Source organism: Diuraphis noxia, unplaced genomic scaffold (genome assembly GCF_037042655.1).
Source record: "Diuraphis noxia isolate RWA-SAM2 unplaced genomic scaffold, SU_Dnox_SAM2 contig0002, whole genome shotgun sequence".
Taxonomy (NCBI): domain Eukaryota; kingdom Metazoa; phylum Arthropoda; class Insecta; order Hemiptera; family Aphididae; genus Diuraphis; species Diuraphis noxia.
Genome location: NW_028301712.1, coordinates 33,382,189 through 33,398,357, shown reverse-complemented (window position 1 = coordinate 33,398,357; position 16,169 = coordinate 33,382,189). Strand labels below are relative to the sequence as shown.

At 27.3% G+C, this 16,169-nt stretch overlaps 1 protein-coding gene across 1 annotated transcript in view; it reads right to left on the bottom strand.

Annotated features, from left to right (window-relative positions):
• The window catches only part of LOC107165281 (uncharacterized), a 253,096-nt gene that overhangs the window by 4,839 nt on the left and 232,088 nt on the right, over positions 1-16,169 (bottom strand). The window contains exons 9-10 of the mRNA XM_089220731.1: positions 9,532-9,611; positions 797-995 (exon numbers count right to left, since the gene is read on the bottom strand). Of these exons, the coding sequence (XP_089076857.1) occupies positions 797-995; positions 9,532-9,611 (279 nt within the window). The remainder of the gene's footprint in view (positions 1-796; positions 996-9,531; positions 9,612-16,169) is intronic.

Below are 16,169 nucleotides of genomic sequence, written 5' to 3'. Positions count from 1 at the left end.
TGCACTTGTGATATCCCAATATGAGACTAATTGGCAGTTAGAAACTGTTTATTTATATCGACATTCAATACAGTCTCTGAAACGGTAAATATTATTGTGTGAGTGAAAATAAATAAATAAAAATAATGGTCCTTTAGCATACATATGTCACATACTACCTTACATAATAAATCGATAGCACGGTCGATACAATACTGACTAAACTCAGGGAAATAAAAAATACAATTTTAAACTATCAAGGCCCGAATCTCAGCAGGAGAGAAAAAATTATGATCAATCGTCTCCGAATAGGACACACAAGGCTAGCTCAAAAGTTCCTTATGGCCCAAGACGAGCCCCCTCAATGCACAGTCTGTGGGGTTACCCTAACAGTAAAACATATAATAACAGGGTGCTACCAATATTCCAACGAACTCAGCGAATTCAACATTCCAACCAACATGAATGAAGCATTAGGACCAGCTGACCAGGCATCGAAAACATCGCAGATATGTTAGCTTTCCTAAGAAAAACCGACCTATGCAATAAAATTTAAACCTTTCGCTAACGATAACCAATAACCATAATACTAATGTTGGTGGAAATCACACAAAATTAATACCATTATAATTGTATAATTTTAGTTCATTCATTATGTAATAAACAAAAAACTAATAACCTTTATTGTTGATGTTTTTAAGTTCAATAAAAAAATAAATAAATCGATAGAATAAAAATATAAAACGAAATATTTATTGTATATATATATATATATATAATTATTTAGAATTTTTATTAATGTAAAATATTACTATACCTCCTGATGGCACGATGTTTGGTCTTACGATATCGTTTTTGTTACCGACTAATATCACAGCTTTATTTCTGACTACATCTGCTTTCCACAAAGCTTGCAGCCATTCTTCGGCTTGTTTGAAGCTGTCCCAATCATTTCTTGAGTAGATAATACAATAGGCATGTGGAGACTCTTCAAACACGTCATTGCAATCGGCTGGCTGCAAACATATTTTATTGTGATTTGTGTTACATTATTTCTTACATAGGTAATGATTTATCCATTATATTATAATTTATATTATATTACATTATGGTTATATATAACCAATTACCATACATACGAGATGTAGTATTTTGACAATTGGTGTTTGTACAGTTTAATTGATTAAAAAGTAACGATGAAAGTTTCAATGAAGTTCTTCAAATCTAGTAAGTTGTTTGATATTTTTCAACAAAATGGATTGATTTTTAACACTTTTTATTTAAATATTTCTTTTTAAATACATCATTTGTTTTTAACTTTGGGATAATTAAACGATAATTTTGCACTTCACAGGATATGATAATATATTATATTATTTTACTCATATGTGCCAGTTGGGGTACACTTCTATCAATCAAATACATTAATGCTGTTTCTATGAAATGGACAAACGAGAAGCTGGCGTATCAAATATCATGTCGGAAGTTTTCCATCCAGAAATCCAGATACAATATGTCACATGATAACCTTTTTAATTAAAACCAATTTTATAAATAGTTTATAATTTGTTCTTATTTATACAATATGTAAATGTTGTATCCTTAAAAATTGTTAACCTTAAATAACTCCTTGTACACCAATGGCCATAGACTCTGAGATTTATTTATTTAAATTAAAAAAAAAGCGGGAAAGTGGACGTCGCTCTGCTGTACAGTAGGTTACAAGAAGTGGGTTACTGTAATGGATGGAATTAAATTTGAATCCAAGGATATTACATCATTGTATACGAAAAACGATTCTGATCGAAGACGGTTTATCTGTCTAGGATATATATAATAGATTATTAAAAATTTTTAAATCTTAGATTAAAAAAGAAAAACTTTTATGAATTTTCTAGCTTAAAATAATTTGCGAATTTTCGTGATTTTTACGTATGTTGTCAAAATTCAAAATTTGAACGCTTGTAAAAAAAAATTGTGCCTATAATTTCTTTTATTTTTCAACTGCTATTGTAAAAATATTTTAGAAGCCTTGTATTAAATTTTCAAATCTTGGATATAAAAGAAAATATTTTTATGAATTTCTAGCTTAAAATTGCAAATTTTCGTAATTTTTACGTATGTTGACAAAATTAAAATTTGATTGCTTGTAAAAAAAAATTGTGACTATGTATTTCTATTATTTTTCAACTGCTATTGTAAAAATATGTTAAAAGCCTTGTATTTATTTTTCAAATCTTAGATATAATAGGAAAAAATTTTATGAATTTATATCTAAGATAATTTGAACATTGCCGTAATTTTTACGTGTTTAGTCAAAATTTGAACTTCAAATGCTTATAAAAATAAAATCGTGCCTATGTATATTTAATATTTTATAACTGCTATTGTTACAATGTGTTAGAAGCCTTTTATTAAATTTTTAAGCTTTTCTACCCAACAAATAAATGTTTATCGATATTTATAGAAAATAAAAAACTAAAAAAGTTGAAAAATTAAAATGTAAGTAAACAGCTCAAAACAAATCAAAATATTTTGAAAATTTTATAAAATATATAGAATGCCTATATAAACATTCAGTGAAAATTTCAAGTATCTGCAGTCATTTTTTTTAGAGTTACACCAAAATAAGAAAATCACTAAATGTGATATCTTGTGAAAATCCTAAGTTGTAAAAATTTAAGTTTCAAATGCTCATAAAAATTAAATTTGAATTTCCGGTGGACATTTTTTTTTTGTGATTAAGATTGACAAACTTGTAAGGAATCTTATATTAAATTTTCAAATCTTAGATTTAAAAATAAAATTTTTATGAATTTCTAGCTTAAAATAATTTGCGAATTTTCGTGATTTTTACGTATTTTGTCAAAATTCCAACTTTGAATGCTTATAAAAAAAATTGTGACTATTAATTTATTTTATTTTTTAACTGCTATGGTAACAATATGGTAGAAATCGTGTATTAAATTTTCAAGCTTTTCTTAATACCAATAAATTTGTATTGGTATTAATTTAAAAAAAAACTAATAATGATCGAAAATTGCATATGCCTATGAATAGTTCAACTTAAGTCGAAAATTGCTTGGTGGATAAACTATACTCATATAAATATTCGGTGAAAATTTCATGTATCTATAGTCATTTGTTTTAAAGTTACATCAAAAACCAAAATCGATTTTGTCGAAAATTGAGTGTGCGTAAAATTTCCTGTTTTCCCCTTAATTTTTAGTTTGTTTATCCCGATTATTTAGAAAAATATCAAGAATTTTTGACTTTTGACCCTCCTCCCAAAGTACCAACTAGATTCACTTTCTGATCTAACGAAGTACTCAAGTCGAAAATCGAAGTATTTTTAATTCCGCTCAGAATCTAAAATATATATATATATATTTAATATTTATATTTTGGACACTTGTGACGATAATATTACTAATTATAAAACTAATCATAATATTCCATTTATTATTTTTTCGATATAATTCTAGTGTTGTACATTTTCTTGGTGATGTAACATGAAGTTTTTGAATAAACTGCATTAAACGCGCGTGGGCAATATCAATCATGCGATGTAGCTGTCTTTGACGTTACTACATATTTTTATTGAAATATGAGGGTACCGAGCTATTGATTTTAAAATTGTAGTGACATCCCTTGTGAAGTGGTTTTCAAAGGTTTTATTTTCATTTGTAACCTAACTATGTACTACAATACTCAACGGCTAACTTAACTATAAACTTTAAAATATAAAATATAATTTATATTAGATTTTTATAATATGTCGAATAATGTAACCTATATTTTACAACGATTTAATGTAATTATTATAATTTTAAATTCTTGTTCATTAATCATTTCTTACGTTATAAACAAAACGAATACAATTTTTAATTTTGTGAAGTTCCTAGTGGCTTATAGGTAATATGGATAAGGACTATTATAATATTATAATGTGAAGTAGGATCCTCATTCCTCATATGAAAGTGAAAGAGGCCTAGGTAACATACCTAATTTATAAAACTTTTCCCGTTACTTGATCTGTATAATTGGTTAGGGCATAAATTTCTGAATATGCTTAAGGAGTAGTTGAAAAACCAGTAAGAATATATTATGAAAACATTAAAATTGTTTTTCGGTTTTAAGTAAATTGACATCTGTTTAAAAACATTTTTTTGATTCAATGATTACCCAACTCTTGAAGTATATTTCACTTTTTAAACATTGTTTTTTCATTAAAACATTTATAAATATATAGATAGATCAATTTAAAGTATTTTCACTAGATTAAACTTTTGATTAAACTACACTATCTAGGTACTGTTTTCAAAACATATATATATCTAATAAGTATCAGTTTAAATACTTTTCAACATTTCATTTTTTTTACTTTAGCAAATTAAACATGGAAACTTTTCATAAAACTTTTCATAAATGCGTTTGATAAAGTAAATATAAAAATTGTACACTACCAATAGGTTTATAAATTGAGCTCAATTTGTGTTTATTATAATAATTTATTATCTTCTTAGGATTTTTCTTTCATTAAACTGGGCTTACGTAGCTTCTAAAGAATATTGGTGTATTCTGATTTGTGTGAACTCGGAAATGCCACATGATTTTCGTTTACTTTATTCTTTTACTTTCATGTTTTGTACACAATCTGTTTCAATAACAAAGCAATATATGTGTGAAAATAATGAATAAAGCACCAAGATAACTTGTGCCTAAAAATAACTACAGTATGTACCGATAATGATTTTGACTCTAAAAACGTTTTGTCTAACACACACAAGTACACAACTATTCGTATCTTTTAGTTTTCAATCGCATAAACAAAATATATACACATTTTTTAAAAAAATTTTCCATTTAATTAACATTAAACCGACATTTTTCAATAAAAATTCATATCAATTTTTTTATATTCACCAAAAATTCGGGGTTCAGCAATGATTTTTTTTTTTGACGAAACACTTCATAAGAATGCAGTAAACTTTTATAGTTAAAGTTATAACTGAGATTGTAATTCTGCAGTAACTAGGTTTCAAGTAAACCTCATCACTGGGTCGGTAACTACAAGATGTGTTAAATTTTAATTCAATGATAAATCAGTCTAGTTATGAAAAACGGTTTTGAATGGAAAATCTAGCCAACTCTATTTCAAAGTATATAATTTATTTTTTATTAGTAGGTACACTTACCTTTGAATTTTTAATATTTTTCAATTTCTTCAACGAAAAGCTATAAAGAATCTTGTATTAAATTTTAAAGGTTTTTAACATGAAAAATCTTTTATTGAAGTTTGAAGAAAAAAAATTAAATGCGTATGTAGATTATAATACCTAAATAGCTTTTAAAATTTTAAGTATTGGTTTTAAAATCACGTGGTGTTTTTATGTACCAGTATTTTATGACAGGACTACTTAAAAAGTTTTATGTTATAAATTTTTATTACAAAAATGTCATTTGGTACCTACTTAAAAAATAATTTTCGAAGTAATTTCTATAAGGGCTGAGAAAATGACAAAAAAATAAAAATCAAGGACCCTGGTTTCACTATATATTATTTACTTCCTGTAGATTTTACTTGTACCTCAATTGGACCACTATAATATTTTTTCAAATTTGTATTCAACGATAAATATATTTATATACCTACACTAAACGAAAAACGATCAAAGACGAATTTTAAATCCAATAATATTATATTCATCACACATTACTCATAATATAAATAATATCGTGTATACTTATCCAAATATTCTTACTATACTTTATGAAATGCATACACTATAAATTTCATACTATACATATAATATAGGAATATATTATAATTATTACAAATAAATACGACTTATCAAAGAGATTTTAGTTAAAAGTATTTATTTATTTCAGACAACATCTGCATTGTAAGCACAGGTCAATAAGCTAGAAAATATCGAGAGACCCTGACAACAGACCTATTAAGACTGGAACAATTTTTCCAGAAATGGAGGCTTTGAGTTATGAGCGCAAACAAACAATGGCTACCTTATCTGTCCAACATAGATTTCCCCCCCCCAACCACATAAGGAGACAAAACACCGCGCTAAAAGAAAAGCACAAAATTGACAAACATCAGGAGTAAGAGAACATACATGAGAACGGAATTTTTAACCCGAGGCTTAAAATACGAAAACTGTTATTGTTAAGAGCTCAAATCATCACTGAGTGGCAGGCTGAATGACTGAGAGAGAGACCCGGAGGCATCCAAGTAGATAACAAACGTACTCCAGTCTTAGGGATGGACCTCTCCAGAAAAATTTGGGCTAGACTTGTAATATGTGAATTATACACCATATTATATTTTGAATAAAATTACAAAATGAATATACATAATATGACCATACTTAGGAGTTAGAATTACAACGCAATTTAAATTTACTACGCAATACAAAATAATATTTCATAACCAACATTCCCAGACATCACCTCTCAAGCAAAGATCACATTCGAAAAATAACGAGATAAGACAATATTACGCAACCAAAATTCCATCGCATCAAAAAACTAACGTATATAGTAATACTAACTCACGTGTACAAACTCAATATTCAATTAAAACTTTGACACAAGTATCAAAATACTCTTACTAAAACTTAAAAACAAAAAAAAAAACAAACATAGCACCAATATGTCATAATGCTAATCGAAAGAAGACAGCATCAAAAATGATACACAACAATTACATATATGTACCAGATATAAAACTATAAAAGACTTACAAAAATCATAACTTTAAAATACCAAATTCGGAAAAACAATAAGTACCTACCTACATATAGCTACGAGACAAAATACACGCGTACGTAGTATAAAAATTCACTCAAACAAATATCAATGCAAAATATTATGCAAACGAAAAATAACATTTGCACGTAAGAACACGTGATCCATCAGAACACTTATTTTTATAAAATATTGCAAAAACCCAATACAACGTGCAAAATACAGCATATTATACATACATGCGCACAACACACATTCGACAAAAGAACGCCACTTAAGCACTAAAATATTATACAAAAAAGAAAAAGACAATAACCCACATGACCACATGTCGTAACAGAACAACCTCTTGTTAAAATATTGCGAAAAAACCAACAACAATGTGCGAAAACTCAACTCGATATAACTAACATGCGCACAACCATTTTTCGCAGCAGACATGAACAATACATTCTAAGGTTACATAATAACAATTGAGTGGGGTTAAGACAATCGATTCACTATATAAGCGCTATGCACAGACAATGTCAATCAAATGTAATTCTCTTATTTACTGTGTTACCCATGTGATCCTATAATGATTCTAATAATTATAATCTATTGTTCCCCCAACAATCCATTCCAGCCAATGAATATGTATTTTATTTCACATGCTTAGAATATAAGATAGGCGCTGCTTGGTATTTAATTGTTTATTGAACTTTGAATTATCAAAGTATATTTGTAGTTACATTCTTAGAGATAAGGAGCGGACAGGATATTCTCTTGGCCCGGCTTCCTCCTCGTCTGGAACTTAACTACAACTATATAAGCGAGACAAAATGCTTACATACTAAGAATATAAGGTAGGCGCTGCTTGGTATTTCATTGTTTATTAAACTGTGAATTATCAAAGTATACTTGCAGTTACGTTCTTTTAGAGCTAAGGAGTGGATAGGATATTCTCTTGCCCGGCTCTTTCCTCATCTGGAACTTAACTACAACTATATAAGCAAACTTAGACACATGCATGTGCAGTTGAATCTCACAGTAATCCGCTAGACACCAAATCTTTTCCTGTCCATGTGAAATACGAATATAGATGGTACTTAACTCGATTAGTAGGAATCAATAGTGTATTATAAAGAAAATGTACACTTAATTGTTATAGGATATTGTAAAATAATCAAAAGGTATAAATAACGTGTATCGACTCATACAATCAAAGACGTAGTCAATCCAGTGAGGGTCTACGTATTACACATTCTGATTCACATAAAGTAAGTGAATAGTTATATTTATCACACTTAAAGCAAATAATTGATCACGAGTATCATTATATAATATACCTAAGTAGTGGAGTAGTAAGGAAGTGCAATATAGTTATCGCATTAATAATTTATTCGATTATACATGCACTTAGCGTGATCCCGGGTCGATACATCCGGTAGATGCTACCCAGCTCTATTTCCCCCTGCCACCGCACGCCTCCTCCTTTAATTTACCCACTACTGACTCAACAGAATACGCCCAGGCATATGCAACGAACTCAAGTACAAATGAAAGTTCAGAGAGAGTCCGGGATACGACTGTGGTGCAAATATACAATCAATGCAGCACCTAATCCTGGATTGCCAATTGAGAAGATACGATGGTGACCTGGAGGATTTCATCAAAGTGACCCCTGATGCAGTAGCATGGTTAGAGGCCTTGGATGTAGACATCTAAACTTAAATCTGTGATACTTCACGTGATATTTGTTATGTTTTGCTTGCTATGGTACCTTAGAATATTAGTTATACATTTATAATAGTAATAGTAATAGTTTAATTTAACCTTAACATGAAACATTTTTGTTAGTGCGCTCATTATTAAGTCATACGAATAAATAAATAACTAGTTTTTCAAAATTTTCAAGATCTTATAAAATATTACGAATTCCATATTATAATACTTAGGTATTTTAACCAGAGTAATTATGTACATAATTATGTGCTAATATTATAAGCATGATGACTGAGATTTGATGTAAAATACATAATACAATTAATATCAATATAGATAGTATGAATTCAGTATAAAAAGTTTAGTAACAATTTTTTATGATTTGATAGATAAAAATGTTATTACATATATATACCAGGTCCGATTACTGATGACGATGAACATAATCATATATTCAAATTATAAGCTACCACCTAGTATTATATGATTATGGGTAATCAAATATATTAAATGATTCTATGACACTAATAATTTAACAATATGTCAGTTCTTTGAATAAATTATGTAAACAATAGGTACTGGTGTTTTTCTGTGTAATAATAGCATGTTATATGCTACTTATATAAACGTGCAAAATATTTTTAGTCGGAAATTAAAACTCTTAGTTTAAAATAATCTTTATAAACGATTTATAGAGTAATTAAATGGGATGAGTGAATCATAATTGCGTTAGTTACACATGGGTTAATACGCAGGTAAAAGATATTCAACTAGACCAGACTATAATGCTTTCTACCATAATAAATCAATATACTTATCTACTGATAAATATGCCAATATTGCAAGAGTTTGGTGTCCTAGTAAATTTAAAACTAATGATAAACCGGATGAAACAACGAAATTCATTTAAATATTTCTAAAATTCAATTCATTTACAATTACATAATTTATTGATGTATGAAATGTATAATATAATATAATTATTTTATTTTTGAAGTTTTGCTAAGATTTTTTAAAATACAACCAACCACTAAAATTTAATTAGTTTTTAATATAATACATTATTATTTATATGGTACTTACAGCATTAGATTTATCCAAAAAAATTAACTCAGACTCTTCTGCATCCAATAATACAGAAACAGATTTTTCTCCATCTTCGTCTAAAACAGAAAAAAAATATTACTCAAAGATCTAAATATCTAACAATTAACAGTTCATCAATAATTAAGTAACTATAGTATATACTTATGAAAGTGCGACAATTTTATGATATATATTATATATGATGATATTCTAGTAAGTCATTAATTATAAATCGTGGTTATCATTACAATATTTCTCGTTATATTGTTAAAAGGTGGAAAAACTTTAAATTAACAATAAAGATCTAGAGTTCAGAATTATAAAATAGTACAAATTAAATTAAATTTGAATAATTTTATGATCATGCAATAATAATTAAAGGAAGCACAACTGACACCAGGAATTACGTCATTTAGTAAATTGCTTAAAATTATATTAAAACATCTTGAAATCATTTAAATGGTAAATTCTAAAGATGCCGTAAAAACGTAGTAGGTATATTCTATCTTTTAAAAATCTTTACGCGTTCTCTTAAAGTAATAAATGTAAATAAGTTAACATAAACTTCCCGAGGTTAAACTACGTAAAACTTTTTTTAATAATTTAGTTGCAACTAGCAATAAATATAAACTTGTTGAGTCATAATATTTTTATATATTTAGGTGTTCGTAGTTTTTTATATATATTTTTAATTTAAAGGTGGTGAAATATCCGTAGTTTATTTCATAACATAATACATAACATAATATTATTACCTATCTTCTTCTTATTCAGCATTATGCTATAAAAAATAATTCATAACCGAATAACCACTGGATTTTATATTTCGGTTTTATTTTATTATAATCATAAAAAAAAATGTTTTCAATGTTTTTAGAGTAGGTACTTCTGTTTAAATTAAAATTATCAATATATTTTTAGTATATTTATTTGTAACTATGGGATTATTATAATGAGATATAAATACGTTATTTGATAGAAAAAGCTAAATAAATTCATTTTTGTATATATTTTTTGAATTATTGGCATACTAATAAAGCTCTATCAGCTTTATATTAACATGATTTGAAATTGGAAAGCAAATAAATACTTTTAACTAAAAACTCTTTGATAAGTCGTATTTATTTGTAATAATTATAATATATTCCTATTATACAGGGTGATTGATTTATCAAACAACACTAATTTTTTTTAAAAAGTATTGACTTTTTTCAATTTTTTTTTTTCAAAACTGTAGATTTACACTCTTTTTGAATTGTATATTTTTTTTATATTTTTCACCCTTATATTTATTAGGTAAACCACTATCGACTTTTGATTTTCAAATGGTAACCTATACTTAAAATTTCATAAATTAATAAAACTATTTTTTTTTTATTAATTATTACGTTAAAATTTCGAATTTAGCGCTAGTAGTTTATGAGTTATAGGTATTTAAAGTTTAGATTGGCGGAGTGGAGTGGTACGGGGTTACCCCGCAAAATTTTTGTCCACTACTCTGCTTGTCTAAACTTAAAATACTTATAACTCATAAGCTACTCGTCCTAAATTCGATTTTTATGAATCAAAATAAATATTTAGAAAAATATTCTGCTTTGGAATATGGAATTAAACTATGTTAATCTAACTATGTTGTCTTTCAAAAAAGTAAAAAACTTAAAAAATGATAAGGATAAAAAATATTAAAAAATATAATTTTTTTAATAAAAGCATTGGTTTTTTAAAAACTTGAAATAATGTAAAAAATATTTTGAAAAAAGTCAATATTTTTTTAAATAATGAGTGTTGTTTGATAAAAGAATCACCCTGTATGTATAGTATGAAATTTATAGTGTATGAATTTCTTAAAGTATAGTAAGAATATTAGAATAAGTATACACGATATTATTTATATTATGAGTAATGTGTGATGAATATAATATTATTGGATTTAAAATTCATCTTTTATCGTTTTTCGTTTAGTGTAGCTATACAAATATATTTAACATTGAATACAAATTAGAAAAAATATTATAGTGGTCCACTTGAGGTACAAGTGAAATCTACAGGAAGTAAATAATACATAGTGAAGCCAGGGTCCTTGATTTTTATTTTTTTGTCATTTTCTTAGCCCCTTTTAGAAATTACTCCGAAAATTACTTTTTAAGTAGGTACCAAATGACATTTTTGTAATAAAAATGTATAACATAAAACTTTTTAAGTAGTCCTGCCATAAAATACTGATACATAAAAACACCACGTGATTTTAAAGCCAATACTTAGAATTTTAAAGTTATGAAATATGGTGCTCTGATCATATTTTATGTATTTACAAACACTTATACGAAGAACAAGCTTTTATATCAAAGATAAAGCCTGACGGAATGTTACACACTTTTTTACTATTCTTATTAAAATGGAAGTTGTATTTAATAAAATTTTAAATTAATTGTATGGTTTCATTATTTTATATTAACAAAACATGTTAAATTAATGCAATTTGTGATTTACATAATACTTATGTGACGAAGAGAAGTTTCCATATCGTCGAACCAATATAATTGCTTACAACATATTCTTGTAGTTTATTTATGAAATTCATCCATATATATATATATATATATATATAAACAGGTTAATTATTTAAATATACTTACTTCACTATTCAGCTTCAATTATAACCCTTCGGTTATTTATATAGTCTTGGAGATATATAAGTTCACTATAGAAGTTTAACTTCATCAATACTAATTTATCTTATTAATTATTAAAGTTTTGAGTATACCTAAATTCAATATTTATATAGTTTATTTCGAATTATTTTTTTAAAGATAATTAAGATCTTTTCATGATATTAACTTAAAAATAAATTTTAATTGATTGCTTTATTTTATGGAATATTGTGGGCCAACAAATTATAACAAATATTGACCGTTATTAGAATATGAATACAAGATTATGTAATATACCAATTATTTAACTGCGTGTATTTCATAAAAATAATTATCATTTTAAAGGAAAAATATTAATTAAATTAGGTAGCTAACTTTTCTTTTTATATTTGACATTAATCTAAGTTTAGTTTAGATAAACTTTAGTTGAAGATGAGTTGTCTAGACAAAGGAACAAATACTGAATGGGATCATATTCCCACAAATAAAAAGACAGTGAGATGGAAAAGGATATATTCGAGGTCACAAAAATGTATTCTTTCTAATGGATACGCAGTAAAGAGGAATAAAAAGCAACGTTGAAAAAATTATTAGGTAGACCGTTTAGACAAAGTTGCTTTGATTTATTATTTTATTACAGTAAATAGGTATTTGTATATTTTACTTTAGGTAAATTAAAAACAAATTATCTGTCCTTTTATTTTGCGATTTACAGTAATTTTTTGAAAGCCCATCTTTGGAGATTTAATTTTTTTTCATAGAGAACTTTAATAGTATCTATAAATGTTATTATTTCTAATTTTATCACGATGCTCACTTTTATAAATAGGTATTGTGTTGCTTTTAATACTCTCGTTCCTCAAATTTCATATGGGGGTAATACGAGTTTTTGAGAAAAACAATATTTTGACACGACCATGTTCATATGCGCCTATATTACAGAAAATTGAGGAAAATAGCGTATTTAAATTAAAATCGATGATAGGATATCACAATCGGGTTAACAACGAATTGTGCACTGGTGCACATTTGCGATATTATATGATTGCACCCCAGCACGCAGTAGGTATATAGAATAAGTTGTAGGCCTCGATTGTTAATCGTTGGAATTATTGGTCGTTTCCGGACCCGACAATGTCATTACCGATAACATTGTCTTTATAACAACGGATCCGGTCGAACGGTTATTTATTGTATTATAGTATATGCACGAAAATCACCGTTGTTGTTTAGCTTTACGTTATATCGTGTATTATAAAATACAGTTAATAGCATTATCAAATATTTTGAGTACACAATTTGATTGTAATTTATAGGTATTTCATATTTTTAAATTATATTATATTATTTTTATAAGAGATGGGTAGTTCTTATTAAAAGTATTTGAAATAAATAACCACTTATATAATAAAATATTTTTACGTTTTAATTGTTGCCGTTAACTTCCTAATACTTGAACAATGTCCCTTTTTTTAAATTTCTTAACAAATTTACTAAATTATTTATAATTTAAAAAAATGATTTCTAAGGGCTGCAAGGGACTCGAATTTTCAGAATATTAATATAACGTCACTGGTTAACATTAGTTGTGCGCATGTTTAGTGACGAGAGCAATAGAATATATTATTATATAATATGCATATATAAATATATAAATATATAAATACTAGCTGAATAACCCGGCTTCATCCGTGTACAGTTTTTTGTGTAACCAACTATCCATTTTATTGTATCAGTTTTTATATTTATTACAGACTGATTTTAGATAATATGTTGATCCTAGGTTGTATAGAAGTTTCTGTAAACTCTTTTAATACTAATTATTAAGTTTTACAACGTCGTTGTAACATTATTATCAGGGCTAGGATTTGTATGCAATAAAAAATTGTAAAATATGCATTTTATTTACCAAAATATGCAAAAATATGCATTTTAATTTCTATCTTAGATTTTATATTGACCGACATACTTTTATTAATTGTGTTTATCTTTCTCCGTCAAACTATTCAATCTTTAATCGCATACCTATTGTACCATAGGATTGTATTTATAAAAATAAAATTTGTGTTTGACAAAAAAACCAAGTTTTAAACTTTAATCAGTAGAGCTAGAATTAAATATGAAATAGTAATTTTTTTTTTTTTTAATTTGCATTTTATTAAAAAATAATTATAGCAAAGCGATTACAAAAATTATAAATATTAATTACGAAATATACTATAAAACATGCATTTTCGCATTCTTATAATCGAAATATGCAATAATATTCATTTTATTCAATATATGAAAAAACATGCAAAATAAAAACACCACCATTCATCTTATCATGAGGTGATTCGTGGACATTACTGACAAACTCAATAATCAGAAGTCGCAAAAAAAACATGCTGTTGCATACAAATCCTAGCCTTGATTATTATATACATTATGGTGTTATATAAACCGAAAAAAAATACTTATATTCACATATTTTATTCATTTCAATACCTCTCTATATACAGTATTTTTGGTACTGCCTTTTGGGGCTAAAATAACCAAACTACTGGCGGAGCTAACTCTAGAACATGCGACATAGAATTTTCCATGTGAAAAACATTCTTATCTCAAGTCAATCTCTGACATGCTCAATGATTGTCTTCGACACTTATTAAAGTGAACTTTGAGTGGGAATTGTATTCTTTTAAACTCAAAGGAATAATCAATTGGAATCAACGTTATTCTCGGGATTAAAACTATATATCTCAGCGAAAATCCCAGCAGATGTGTCACCTTTTAAATAGACCGTCATATTTTTATGAGGTACAACATTCTGTATGTGTGGCTACAAATACGAAGCTTTTAGATACTACTTTACTTGATCAGCCCTTGTACCCCTAGGTATAACGGCTAATGTTTGTCAAAAATCTCCTGCTAGCAGCACAGTGACTCCATCCCTCAAACTATTATATCCTCTCATATCTTTTAATGTTCTATTGAGAGCTTCAAAGTCACTCTTGTGGGCCATTGTGCATTCATCCAAAACTATTAACTTACAGTTTTTTAAAACTTTTGTTATATTTCTCTGTTTGGAGTTTGGAAATATTTCACTTAGGTGTCTCTACTCTCGTTAAGTTTAATGGCAATTTAAATACAGAATAATCTGTTTTACCTCCTTTTAGAAATATAGCAGCGATGCCTGAAGAAGTTTCAGCCAAAGCTATTCCATGATCTTTTCGTACTCTGGCCAATAAAATATTTATGACAAATATTTTATCAGTGCCTCCAGGTGCGTCTAAGAAAAATGTTTGGCCAGTGTTTTACTCAATGCCCTCTAATATTTTGTTATATACATAGGACTGATAATTATTTAGTAAATATTCATTTAAATTTATATACTGTGCCAAAATATTTGAATCATAATTGATCTCTCGAAGGTATTCTTTATTTTGTAAGACTGCTTCACATCTTGATGGCTGAGGTAAACCTCTATACATAGTAAAAGGGAACATCAACATAAAGAAGGGTTTTTGCAAAATCATATGCTTTACATACGTCGTAATATGCTAAAAAAGTAGTTTTTGGTGGATTGTTAATCATGTATGTTAAACGATTGGAGTCATCGGGGTTGAAATAAACACACTGGCCGTTTTCTAAATGTACAGAAAGATGGAAGACTGTTGGAAATCTCTTGTAAATAGTAAAAGCCAGAATTCTCCATACAGCCTCAGAGCTGCTGATATATCGACCACTTTCAGAAAGCTGGACTTCATAATTTTAGTATCGTTTTCAAAACCAAATGCTGCTTGATCACTTCCTTTTGTAATATATATACAAATGTATTTTATAGATTTTACAGAGGTACAGTACTCTATATTAATATGAGCACCGAATGTACGTGAAAGCACTGAGTGATAGGCACTACCCAACTATTATCAATTTTCTTACCATTTATTCAACATTAAAACCACCATTTTCTGGAGCTCTTCGCCTATACTTTGGATATCC